At 32.0% G+C, this 12,250-nt stretch overlaps 1 protein-coding gene across 1 annotated transcript in view; it reads left to right on the forward strand.

Moving 5' to 3' along the window:
- Window positions 1–12,250, forward strand: part of ALMS1 (ALMS1 centrosome and basal body associated protein) — a 172,428-nt gene that overhangs the window by 71,643 nt on the left and 88,535 nt on the right. The window contains 1 exon segment of the mRNA XM_039852563.1: window positions 706–839. Within this exon segment, the coding sequence (XP_039708497.1) occupies window positions 706–839 (134 nt within the window).

Raw genomic sequence — 12,250 nt, forward strand, 5'->3', positions numbered from 1 at the left:
AAAACAGTTTGCTCTGCTCTAAATCACTCTATCATAAAACTATATATACTTTCTCATCCCTTTGCTAATGAAATTCTTAGAGCAAATCTTAGACATTAGAAAAAACTAATCAAGGTATTTCACACTAAAACTTGAGTTAACATATTTAAAAGAATATTTGCTAATCCCATTAGTCTCTAATAGTAAAATTCCATTAAAAAAGAAAAAAAAGTCTTGACAATATGAGGAATATATTTTGGAGGGCAATTTATAAGCAGGCCTACCTGGGAATCTTTCCTTGAGATTAACTGCCTGTATCATTTCTTCTATTGCTTACGCATATTTTGATTCTCAAAAAACAACTGCAAGTTTTATTATTTTAAAATACCAGCTCTCATGGAGGTGACAGTAACTAGCATGAGCTAATGGGGAAGGCAGAGAGATTGTCTTGATTAGAAGGAAGATTAAGATAATATGATTGAATACCATATTTAATGTGGCCTCTTTGGAGAAATATCTGTAGAATATGGTAAAATCAGACTTTTAAAGTGAAATGATCTCAAGAACTTATAATAGTTTGTCATATAATTGAGAGTATATGTTTTTTGCTAAGCACGTGGTATGCATTAAATTGGGTTATTGATGATCTTCTGTGCTCTTATAATCACTAACAAATTATCACATTTGCGTTGTCTTATCTCAAGTGTTTTTATGCTTTCTCTCCAGCCTGGAATCTGAAGTTTAATATGGCTCGTGACTGTGGCTACTCCATTTCAGAATTAAATGAGGATGACAGGAGAAAAGTAGAAGAGATCAAAGCAAAATTATTTGGTCATGAGAGAACAACAGATTTGTCCAAGGTATTAAAGAAATCTAGTCTAACCAGTATACTGTGTACCAGAAACTAATATAAAAAAATATGGAATGCCAACTGTAATTGGGGAGAAAAAAGAAAGAGAAAAGAAAACTATAAAAGAGAAAATGTAGAAGAAAGGGGAGTAGAATTTGGATGTCTTACGTAGACCTTGGTGACTAGCTGAGTTACTGATATGATAGTCTTTGGCTTAAAATATTAAGAGTCTTAAATCTTCAAAAGTTAAGATTAAGGATTAATTCTATAGGTTTTGATTAATTCCAAATATATCTATTGAAAAAAAACTTACTTCCTTTGGAAAATAAGAGTGGATTTGTTTTATTGGTAAATTGTCACTTCTGTTTTCTCTTGAGGGTGATATCAGCTATTTTTAGATGTATATTCTCTGCTTAGGAACACAGAGCTATAATAGCTTACGTATAAGTGACTTTCTTTTTAATAGTATTTATTTTCCTTCTGTTGTGAACTGTTTCAGGCGTAGAAAAGAATCTATCTATATATCTATAGATATACATATCATGTATATAAAGAATAAAGTAAAATTAATTTCTGTATATTAGCCATTCTGTTTGAGAAATAGAATGTTACCAAAGAGCACTGAAGTCCTGTGTCCCTTTCCCCAGTCATAACTCTTTTACTTCCTATCCTGACATGTATTGGTTTTCTTGCTGTTCAGTATGGTTTGAACTCTATAATAGGTGGAATTAACATGGTATATATAATTGTGTTTTTCATACAGTTGTAGGTTTTTGAGATTCTTCTGTGTAATTGTACATAGCTTTAGTTTATTCCTTTTTATTTCTGTACGTATTCATTGTATCAATATAACATACTTTATCCATTCTCTTGTGGGTAGGGCATTTGGTCTTCTATTATGAACAGTAATAGGGTATAATAATACCTGTCTTAATAGGGTTTTCGTATGGCTTACATGAGATAATGCCTATAAAATACCTAGTAGAATGTGTGGTGTCTAGTTAGTACTCAGTAATTGGCACTTGCAGTTATTATTAATCCTGTAAAAATTGATATGGGTATCATATGTGTAGACTTTATAGCCTAATTCATAGTTTCTTAGAAAATTGTTCATATAGCATAATTATTTTGACTTATAAATTTTAGAAAAGTTTTTTTTAATTTGTTTATTTTAATTAGTTTCAAGTATACAGCACATTAGTTACACATCTACATAGTTCATAAAATGATCCCCTCAATTGCTCCCTCCCTCCCCTGGCCCTCCACTTAGCTGACATATTAATGCTAACTGCATTCCCTATGCCATATTCCCCATCCCCGTGACCAACTATCAACTACTAATTTGTACTTCTTTAACCCTTCACCTCATTCTCCCAGCTTCCCAACCCTTCTTCCCTCTGTCCATCACCAAATTGTCAACTATATTTGTGAATCTGTTTTTGATTAGTTTCTTCTTTTTGTTCCTTAGACTCCACATATATGTGAAATCATATGGTATTTATCTTTCTCTGTCTGACTTAATTTCACTCAGCATAATAACCTCTAGGTCCATCCGTGTCATTGCAAATGATAGGATTTCATTTTTTTTAATGGCTGAGTAACATTCCATTGTATATATAAACCATAATTTCTTTATCCAGTTGTCTGTTGATGGGCATTTAGGTTGCTTCCATATCTTGGCTATTGTAAATTGTGCCGTCATGAATTCTGGGGTGCATAGATCTTCACGAATTATTGTTTTGGTTTTCTTTGGCTAAATACCCAGAAGTGCAGTTGCTGGCTCAAAAAGTATATTCATTTTTAATTTTTTGAGAAACCTCCATACTGTTTTCCAATTTGCAGTCCCACCAACAATGTATGAGGGTTCCTTTTTCTCCACATCCTCGCCACCACTTGCTCTTTTTTGATTTATTGGTGATAGCCATTCTGACAGGTGTGAGGTGAAAAGGTTTTTACAAGTATAAATTAGATTGGATTTTAGGTTTACATATATGCTTGTGAAAAACAAAATTAACAAATAATAAAATAGATGATTAGTTACCTTAGCATTCTTTGTTTAAAGTATGTATTTTCCCGTGATCTTTATTTCCTTATTTCTTTAATCTTCATATGTTGATGTTTTCATACCCCCTCAGAAATCAAATTGCCTTTCTTTAGGTAGACTGTAGTTTGTATTCCTCTTAAAATAGAGTGTCCTGAATTAAATTAAGCCTAGAATTTCACATGTGATCTGACCAGCATGAAGTATATTTAGTAATTTTCTTTGCTGATGTTTTCTTTTATGATTTTTAATGTTCATATCATACTATGGCATGTAAAAAAAAAAGAAAGAAAGAAAGAAAAAAACATGAACTGCTGTCCAGATTTCTATTCTCATTTCTTGTGCATAATTCTTTTTTAATTCTGCTGTATCTTATTGATTTTATATCAATGTTCAAGCCTATTGAAATGATTTTATATTTTAATTAGGTCATCTATTATATTAAATATCTCTCCAGCTTTGTGGCATTTATTCAGTAAATATTTTTGTCCAAATATTTGATAAAAATGTTTAAAGACAAAGTTATCAGGGAAAAGTCTAAAATTTCTTGAATAAGATTTTCTAACTGGAGTAATTACCATGATATCATTCAACCTGCAGTTTACCTGTGTTATATTTGACTTCCTTCAATTTCTTATCTGAGTAATTATGAACTATAGTTTGTCAGGTATAACTTGGTCTTAGTGAACTCATGTTGGTCACAACTGTATATATATTTTTGGATGCTTTTTAATTTAAATATATGATCATTTCTCCTTAAAACTACTCTAAAAACAACTTTATGTAGGTATATAATATTCCATTTTATGATTATAAGACTTTAATCATTCCTCTATTGTTGGAAATTTACTTATTCATTCAAAAAATGCTTATTAGATACCTAACATTTGCCAGTCCATATGCCGAGGACATATCACTGAAGAAAATAGACAAAAATTCCTTCCTTACATTCAAGTGAGAGGGTACAGATAGCAACCAAATAAATAATTAAACTGTATAATATTTCAGTTGGTAAGATGCCAAGGAAACAAAGCAGAATGGTCAAGGAATGCCCTGACAAGGAAATATTGGATCAAATATCTAAAGATGGTACAGGAGCAAGCCATTTGGATATCAGTAGCATTCCAGACAAAAATAGCATGTACAAAGTCCCTGATGTTAGAGGGTGCCTGGTGTGTTAAAGGATAGTAAGGAGGCCTGTCCTTACTAAAGATAGTAATGTTCAAGATAATTGGAGAGAGACACTAAAAGAGAGAAGACTGAATTGTGGAGGGCAGTAGTTCTTATCAGGGACAGTAAATGCATCCCAAAGGCATATTTTAGAAATTTATGTCTGTTGTTTTAATCATCACATAATGGAAGGTTGCTTCTGGAAGGTAGTAGATAGGTGTCAGAGATATTAGAAGTCTTGCAATACAGAAGAAAGTCTTGCACAATGAAGAGTTTTTCCTTATCACATGCAACTTTTAAAATTCATTTCTGTAAAAAACCTGTTTTAATTATTTCAGTGTTTCATTTCATTGTCATGCTTTTTAGTGTCTATTGATGATTTGAACTGAATCATTAATAAGCTGCAATATAGAGATTGAAAAAATCTGTTTAGCATTTCTTTAACATTTATTACTTGGAATTCTAAGAGTTTTCCATTATTCTCCCCATATATTATATCAGCATGGACTCTTGGATTTTTCTTTTACTCAAAGGGTATAACCTATTGCTACTGTTGTTTATTTTGATACTTAAATTATCCCACACTGCCAGTGAGAGCCCTTTTGAGTTGGCTGCTGTGTAGTTTTGATATATCTCCATTATTCTTGGAGCACCTACTTAGAAGAAGATATTCCAGGCAAATCTTTTATTTTCTCTTCACCAGCCCTGAAATCAGACATTTCTCCAAAGGGCCCCTATTCCTTTTAGCAGAGGCTGGTATGTAGAAGCCGAGATCTGTATGCTAGGTGTGCTTACTGATCTTGTGATGCTATTGCATTTAGGCATCCTCAGCAGATAGTTTGTATATACATAATTATACACACATTCCCCCCCCGTTCTCTTATTTATCAATATTAAAAAACCATTAGAACTGTCAGTGTACACTGGTACGAACGTTGAGTTCCATTTCAGTACCATTGGCATAGTCTAGCCTTTCCTCTTTCTATATTTGTAACTCACTTCCTTGATAGTGAGAAACTTGGCTTTCATTATCCTTAATATATTTACCTATTTGCTTAAACTCCCCTGTATGTTTCTCCCTTGGCCTCAGCAATCATAGTAGCCTCAACAGGTCAGGTTTCTTTCATAGTCTCAAGTCCCATTCCCAACCCATAAGTTTTGTATGTAATACCATTATCATCATACCATATCGAATATTTTTAAATTTTCATTAATATCTTCCAACAATAAAAGACATAATGTAGTAGGATATTTTCAATATGCTGAAAAAAAGTATCTACCTAGAATTCTATGCCCAGTGAAAATCTCTTTCAAGAATGAGGCAAAATATGAACACACAGTGTAAACATATATGCCTTACTGTTAAAATGTACAGCTGAAACTTATTGGATTTCTTTAACCAATGTCAGCATAAAAAAATTAAAAAAAAAATGAGGCAAAATAAAATGATTTTAGACAAAAGCAGTTTTTCATCATTTAACATAATTCTAAGTGGTGTACCTCAGTCAGATTGTAGAAAAATGACCCCAGATGGAAAATTTGTGATGTAGGAAGGATTGAAGAGCAAAGGAGGTGTTTTGTAAATATGCAGATAAATGTAACCAAAAGCTAAACGTATAAAACAAACATAACAGAATTTTCAGGTCTGAGATAAAGTATGATATAAAATTAAATTATAGGACAATATCTTTTAGATTGGAAGCTGTGTAAATGGAGTTAAATTGTTCTAAATTCCTTAATTGTTCATGAGGAGAGTAGGCATATTGTTTACTTTAGATTGATAAATAATGTGTTATAATTTCTAGGATAATTGTGTCTCCTATATCATTCTCAAAATTAATTTAAGATGGATCATAGACCTTAATGTGAAAGGTGAAACAAGAAAGCTTCTTGAAGAAAATCTCTTAATGATGTTGAGATAGACAAATATTTCTTAAGTAGGATAGAAAAGTCACTACCGTAAAAGAAAGGATTGGTATATTGCTCTTCATGAAAGTTAAAAACATTTGGTCATCAAAAGGCACCATGAAGAGTAAAAAGTCAAGCCATAGAGTGGAAGATATATTTATTTGTAATACGTATATTTGACAAAAGACTTAAATCCAGAATATATAAACAACTACGTACAAATCACTTCTCCTCCCTCGCCCAGACTTCAAAGGCTGCTTCACAAAGGAAGATATCCAAGTAGCCAATAAGCATTTGAAAAGATTCTCAATGTAATGGCCTTTCAGAGTAATGCATATTTAAACTATAATGAAATTCTGCTTCATACTAACAAGTCACTAAAGTTAAAAGGAGAGTAATACTAAATATTGGTTAAGGTGTAGAGCAAATGAAATAATCATATAATTCTGATAAGAGGATAAATTGGTACAATATTCTTTTTTTAATTAAATTTTTTAATTGAGGTAACTGGTTAACATTATATAAGTTTCAGGTGTACATCATTATAATTCGATCTCTGTATACATGATAGCGTGTTCACCACCAAAAGTCCAGTTTCCATCTGTCACCATATATTAACTCGCTTTATCTATTTCATCCTCCCTCCAGCTCTTTCCCTTGGTAATCACCACTCTGTTGTCTGTGGCTGTGAGTTTGTTTTTGTTGTTTTATTTGTTCATTTGTTTCTTTTTTGTTTTATATTCCACATGAGTGAAATCATAGTTTTTGTCTTTTTCTGACTTATTTCATTTAGTATAATGCCCTTAAGATTCATCAGTGTTGTTGCAAATGACAGTGTTTCATCTTTTTATGACTAAGTAGTATTCCATTGTGTGTGTGTGTGTGTGTGTTCATGTGTGCGTGTACCACATCTTTATCCATTTGTCTGTTGATGGGCACTTAGGTTGTGGCCGTATCTTGGCCATTGTTAATAATGCTGCATTGAACATAGGAGTATATATATCTTTTTAAATTAATGTTTTCATATTCTTTGGATAAATACCCAGAAAAGGAATTGTTAGATCATATTGTAATTCTATTTTGAACTCTTTGAGGGATCTTACTGGTTTTCCTAGTGGCTACACCAATTTATATTCCCACCAACAGTGCACGAGGGTTCTCTTTTCTCAGTACCCTCTCCAGTACTCGTTATTTCTTGCTTTTTGATAATAGCCATTCTAATAGCTGTGAGATAATATCTCATTATGGTTTTGATTTGCATTTACCCAACAGTTAGTGATGTTGAACATGTTTTCTTGTTCATATATCTTCCTTGGAAAGATGTCTATTTATGTCCTCTGCCCAGTTTTTAATTAGGTTGTTTGTTTTCTTGTTGTTGAGTTGTGTGGGTTCTTTATATATTTTTGATTTTAACCCTTTATTGGAAATATCATTTGCAAATATCTTCCTAATCGGTTTGGTTTCCTTTTCATTTTGTTGATGGTTTCTATTGCTGTGTAGAAGCTTTTAGGTTTGATATGGTCCCATTTGTTTATTTCTGTTTTTGTTTCTCTTGCCTTTGGAATTAAATTTACAAAAACTCCACTAAGACCAGTGTCCAGAAGCTTTATGCCTACGTTTTCTTTTATGTATTTTATTGTTTCAGGTCTTATATTTAAGTCTTTCATTCATTTTGAGTTAATTTTTGTGTAGAATGTAAGATAGTGGTCTAGTTTCTTTCTTTGGATATGGCTGTCCAGTTTTTCCAACATTTTATTGAAGAGACTTTCCTTTCTTTGTTGTTTATTCTTAGCTCCTTTCTCATAAATTAGTTGTCCATAAATGGGTTTATTTCTGGGTTTTCAATTCTGTTTCGTTGGTCTGTATCTGTTTTTCTGCCAATACCATACTGTTTTGATTACTGTACCTTTGTAGTATAGTTTGAAATAAGGGGGTGTGATACACCCAGCTTTATTGTTCTTTCTTAGGGTTGCTTCAGCTATTCAGGGTCTTTTGTGGTTCTATATAAATTTTAGGATTTTTTGTTCTATTTCTATACCTTAAAATGTTTTTGTTTTTTGTTTTTTTATAAATGTTGTATCTTGTCACATGCTTTTTCTGTACCTATTGATATAATCATATGATTTTTATCCTTTATTTTGTTAATATAGTGTATCACATTGATTGATTTGCAGAAGTTGAACCATTCTTGCATCCCTGGAGTGAATCCCACTTGATTGTAGTGTATGATCCTTTTAATGCATTGCAGTGATTTGTTGAAGATTTTCACATCTATGTTTATCAGAGATAATGGCCTGTAATTTTCTTTTTTTCTTCATTGCCCTTTCCTGGTATTATGGGAATGTTGGCTTTGTAAAATGAGTTAGGGAGCATTTCCTCCTCTTTGATTTTTTGGAAGAGTTTGAGAAGGATGACTATTAAACCATTTTTGAATATTTGTTAGATCACCAGTGCCGTCATCTGGTCCTGCCTAGACTTCTGTTTTTTGGGAGGTTTTTGATTACTCTTTCATTTTCCTTAGTAGTAGTAATCAGTCTGTTCACATTCTCCATTTTTTTCATGATTCAATCTAGGAAGATTGTATGAGTCTAACAATTTGTCCATTTTAAGTTTTCCAATTTGGTGTTGTATAGCCTTTCATAGTATTCTTTTAAGATCCTTTGTATTTCTTGGGTATTCATTGTAGCTTCTCTTTCATTTCTGATTTTATTTATTTGGGTCTTCTGTTTTTCCTTGGTGAGTCCAGCTAAAGGCTTATCAATTTTGTTTATCTTTTTAAAGAAATAGGTCTTAGTTTCATTAATCTTTTCTATTGTCTTTTTAGTGTCTTTTATTTTTGCTCTGATTTTTATTATTTTCTTTCTTCTACTGACTTTGGGCTTCCTTTTTTTTTTTTTTTCTACATAGTTATAATGTAATGGTAGGTTGTTTACTGGGATTTTTCTTGAGGGTAGGCCTATATTGCTATAAATTTTCCTTGTGGTACCACTTTTGCTGCATCTCAAAGGTTTTTGTGTTTTCTTGTGTGTTATATTTTCATTTCTCTCTATGTATCTTTTGATTCCTGTATCTTTTGATTTCTATTTTTATTTCTTCATTGACCCAATAGTTGTTCATTAGTGTGTTTTTTAATCTCCACATATTTGTGATTTTTCCAGCTTTCTTCTTTTAGTTGATTTCTAGTTTCATACCATTGTGGACAGAAAAGATGCTTAATATGATTTCAGTCTTCTTAAATTTATTGAGACTCGTTTTATGTCTCACTGTGGACTATTTATGAGAATCTTCCATGTGCACTTGAGAAGAATGTGTTTTCTTTTGCTTTTGGGTGGAAAGTTTTGTAAATATTAAGTCCATCTGATATAATGTGTTATTTAAGCCCGATGTTTCCTTGTTGACTTTCTGTCTGGATGATCTATTCATTGGTATAAGTGAGGCGTTAAAGTTGTCTACTATTGTTTTGATGCATATTTTAGGTCTCTTAGTAGTTGTTCGATATATTTTGATGCTACTAAGTGTTGGGTGTTTATGTGTTAATGTTAATGTTATGTCTTGATGACTTGTCCCCTTTATCATTATAAAATGGCTTGATGTCTATCTTGTCTGTTATAAGTATGGCTATACCTTCTTTCTTTCTGGATACCCTTTGCCTGGAGTATCCTTTCACATTGAGCTTGTAATTGTCTTTGGAGCTGAGATCGGTCTCTTGAAGAGAGCATATATTTGGGTCTTATTTATTAATCCATTCACCTGCTCTGTACCTTTTGATTGGTGAGTTCAGTCCATTTACATTTAGAATGATTATTGGTACAATATTTTTTAAATCTAAGTTTAGCATTATCTAATAAAGGTAGACTTATGTGTGCCTTAAGACACTACAGTCCTACTTCCAGGTATGTGCTCAAGTGACATCAGTGTGTATATTCACCAAAAGACATGGTCAAATGTAATCGTAGTAGCCAAAAACTGAAAACAATGTGAATGTCCATCAAGAATAGAGTAGATGAATCAATTGCGACTTATTCATACAGTGGAATTCTTCATAGCAATAGAAAAGAACAAACTACTGCTGTCTCAACAACACTGAAGGATTTCACATGTTTAGCAAATGAGTCACACAGAATAAGTCCATTTCTATGAAATTCAAAAACAGGCAAACTAATCTAATTTTGAATAAAGTAAGAGTAATGGTTACCTCTGGTAGGGACAGGTGGGTGATATGACTGGGCAGAGAAACAAGAGGTCTTCTCAGGCATAAGAGGTGTTGTATATTTGGATTTGGGTGGCATTTACACACATATAAAAATTATCAAGCTTTCAGTTCAGATTTATGTACTTTACTGAATACCTGTTATACATTAATAAAAAACATAGAACAAGAGAGACGAGTTGAGATCACAGATAGCTTTAAATAAGATAACAATTTCTTATAGCAGCAATAACTAAAAATATGAAGAGATGAGTCTAACAAAAGATATATAAGATCTTTATTGGAGAATATTAAAATTCTACTGAGAGTCATGAAAGAAGAACTAAGTAAATAGAAAGACATCGTATGTATTAAAAGGAAGATTATTTAGGTCGCACAGGCTGCTTCAAAGAATCAAGGCATGGATTTAAGAAATTTTTAATTGTGGTAAAATACACATAGTATAAAATTTACCATCTTAACCATTTTAAAGTACATCGTTCACTGTTATAAAGTATATTCATATTGTACAACCATCATCGCCATACATACAGAACTCTTTTCATCTTGCCAAAATGAAATTCTACCCATTAAACTATTTCTCTCCATTCTACCCTACCCTCAGCCCCTGACAATCACCATTCTACTTTCTGTCTGATTTTAATTAAGTACCTCATATAAGTGGAATCATATAATATTTGACTTTTTATGATTGGTTTATTTCATTTAGCATAATGTCTTCAAGATTTATATATGTCATAGCATATGTCAGAATTTCCTTAAAGCGAGTCCCTTGGAGATAGCGTATAGGTGAACCTCCCTGCCCCCCCACCCATTCTGCCAATTTCTGTTTGATTAGAGAGTTTAATCCTTTACTTTCAAAGTAATTGCTGATAGTCAGAGCCTAGTTCTGTCATTTTATTTTTTTTGCTATGTTAAATAATTGATTTTCATGTACAAGTGCAGTGCCAAATCATTAAGATTATTTATCTTACTGACCTCTAGTCCACAAAAGTGCACAGGATAAGAAATTACATTTTGTAGGCTTCTAAACACACCTCCTTACATTGCTTTTGGCACAAACTATTAAGATCATTTTGACCCATCTCAGGCTATGAAAACAAAATCTTATTTGTATTTAAAAATTTACTGACTCCTCAGCAGGATATTGTTTCCTTGCTTTCTCTTTTTTGTTTGGTAACTTATGAAGATAGGAAAAATTTGAAGTTAATAATTTATATCATCATGGTATATGGTTTATAAGAAAACCATAAACTTAAGAGTAAATATAAAACAATCCAAATGAAGAAAGTAATACAAAAGAAATTATTAAACCCAGAATTAATTAGTGAACTAAAAAAAAAAAAAAGATAAAATTGGACGATACTAAAACTGAGTGTTGGATCTTGGAAGGTTCTGAATCATCATCGTAACCACTATGGGAAGGTTACCAAAAAAAAAAATAGAATGTTATAAATGAAAAGGAGTGGGCTAAATTATGAGAAATTTTGAAATCATAAGAGAATATACCGTGTACCTCTTTCCTTGTTAAATTTAATGTTTTCATGAAGTGGCTGAATTTTCAAGGGCTATGTAAACAAATTTTGAGTAGATTGAACATGAACAAGGTAGAAAATTCTTGTTGGTCAGAGATTTAACTTCTAAGAAAAGTATCTGACTTATTAGGTAATATTATGGGTGTGATATTGACATTGTAGTTATTTGGTAGGTTAATATTCCTGTTTTTAGGAGATGCGGAGGTGAATTATTAGATCATATCCCAATGTCTGTGTAGAGATATAAAGCTGATAGGGGAAACTGTTCTACAGTTATTGAATCATTGTAGAAGGAATTCAGATGTTTATTTTAATATTCTATACACTAGGAACAATAGACTACTTTTTGAGCTGTTTTACGTTCACAGCAAAATTGAAAGAAAGATAAGGCCCAACACATGCATTTTCTCCACCATTATCAACATCTCCCACCAGAGTGGTACATTTGTTGCAATTGATGAACCTACACTGATAAATCATAATCACCCAAGTCCATCCTTTACATAAAGATTCATTCCTGATATATATACTCTGTGGGTTTGAACAATGTATTAATG

The sequence above is a fragment of the Pteropus medius genome, unplaced genomic scaffold (assembly GCF_902729225.1).
Source record: "Pteropus medius unplaced genomic scaffold, Ma_sr-lr_union100, whole genome shotgun sequence".
NCBI lineage: Eukaryota > Metazoa > Chordata > Mammalia > Chiroptera > Pteropodidae > Pteropus > Pteropus medius.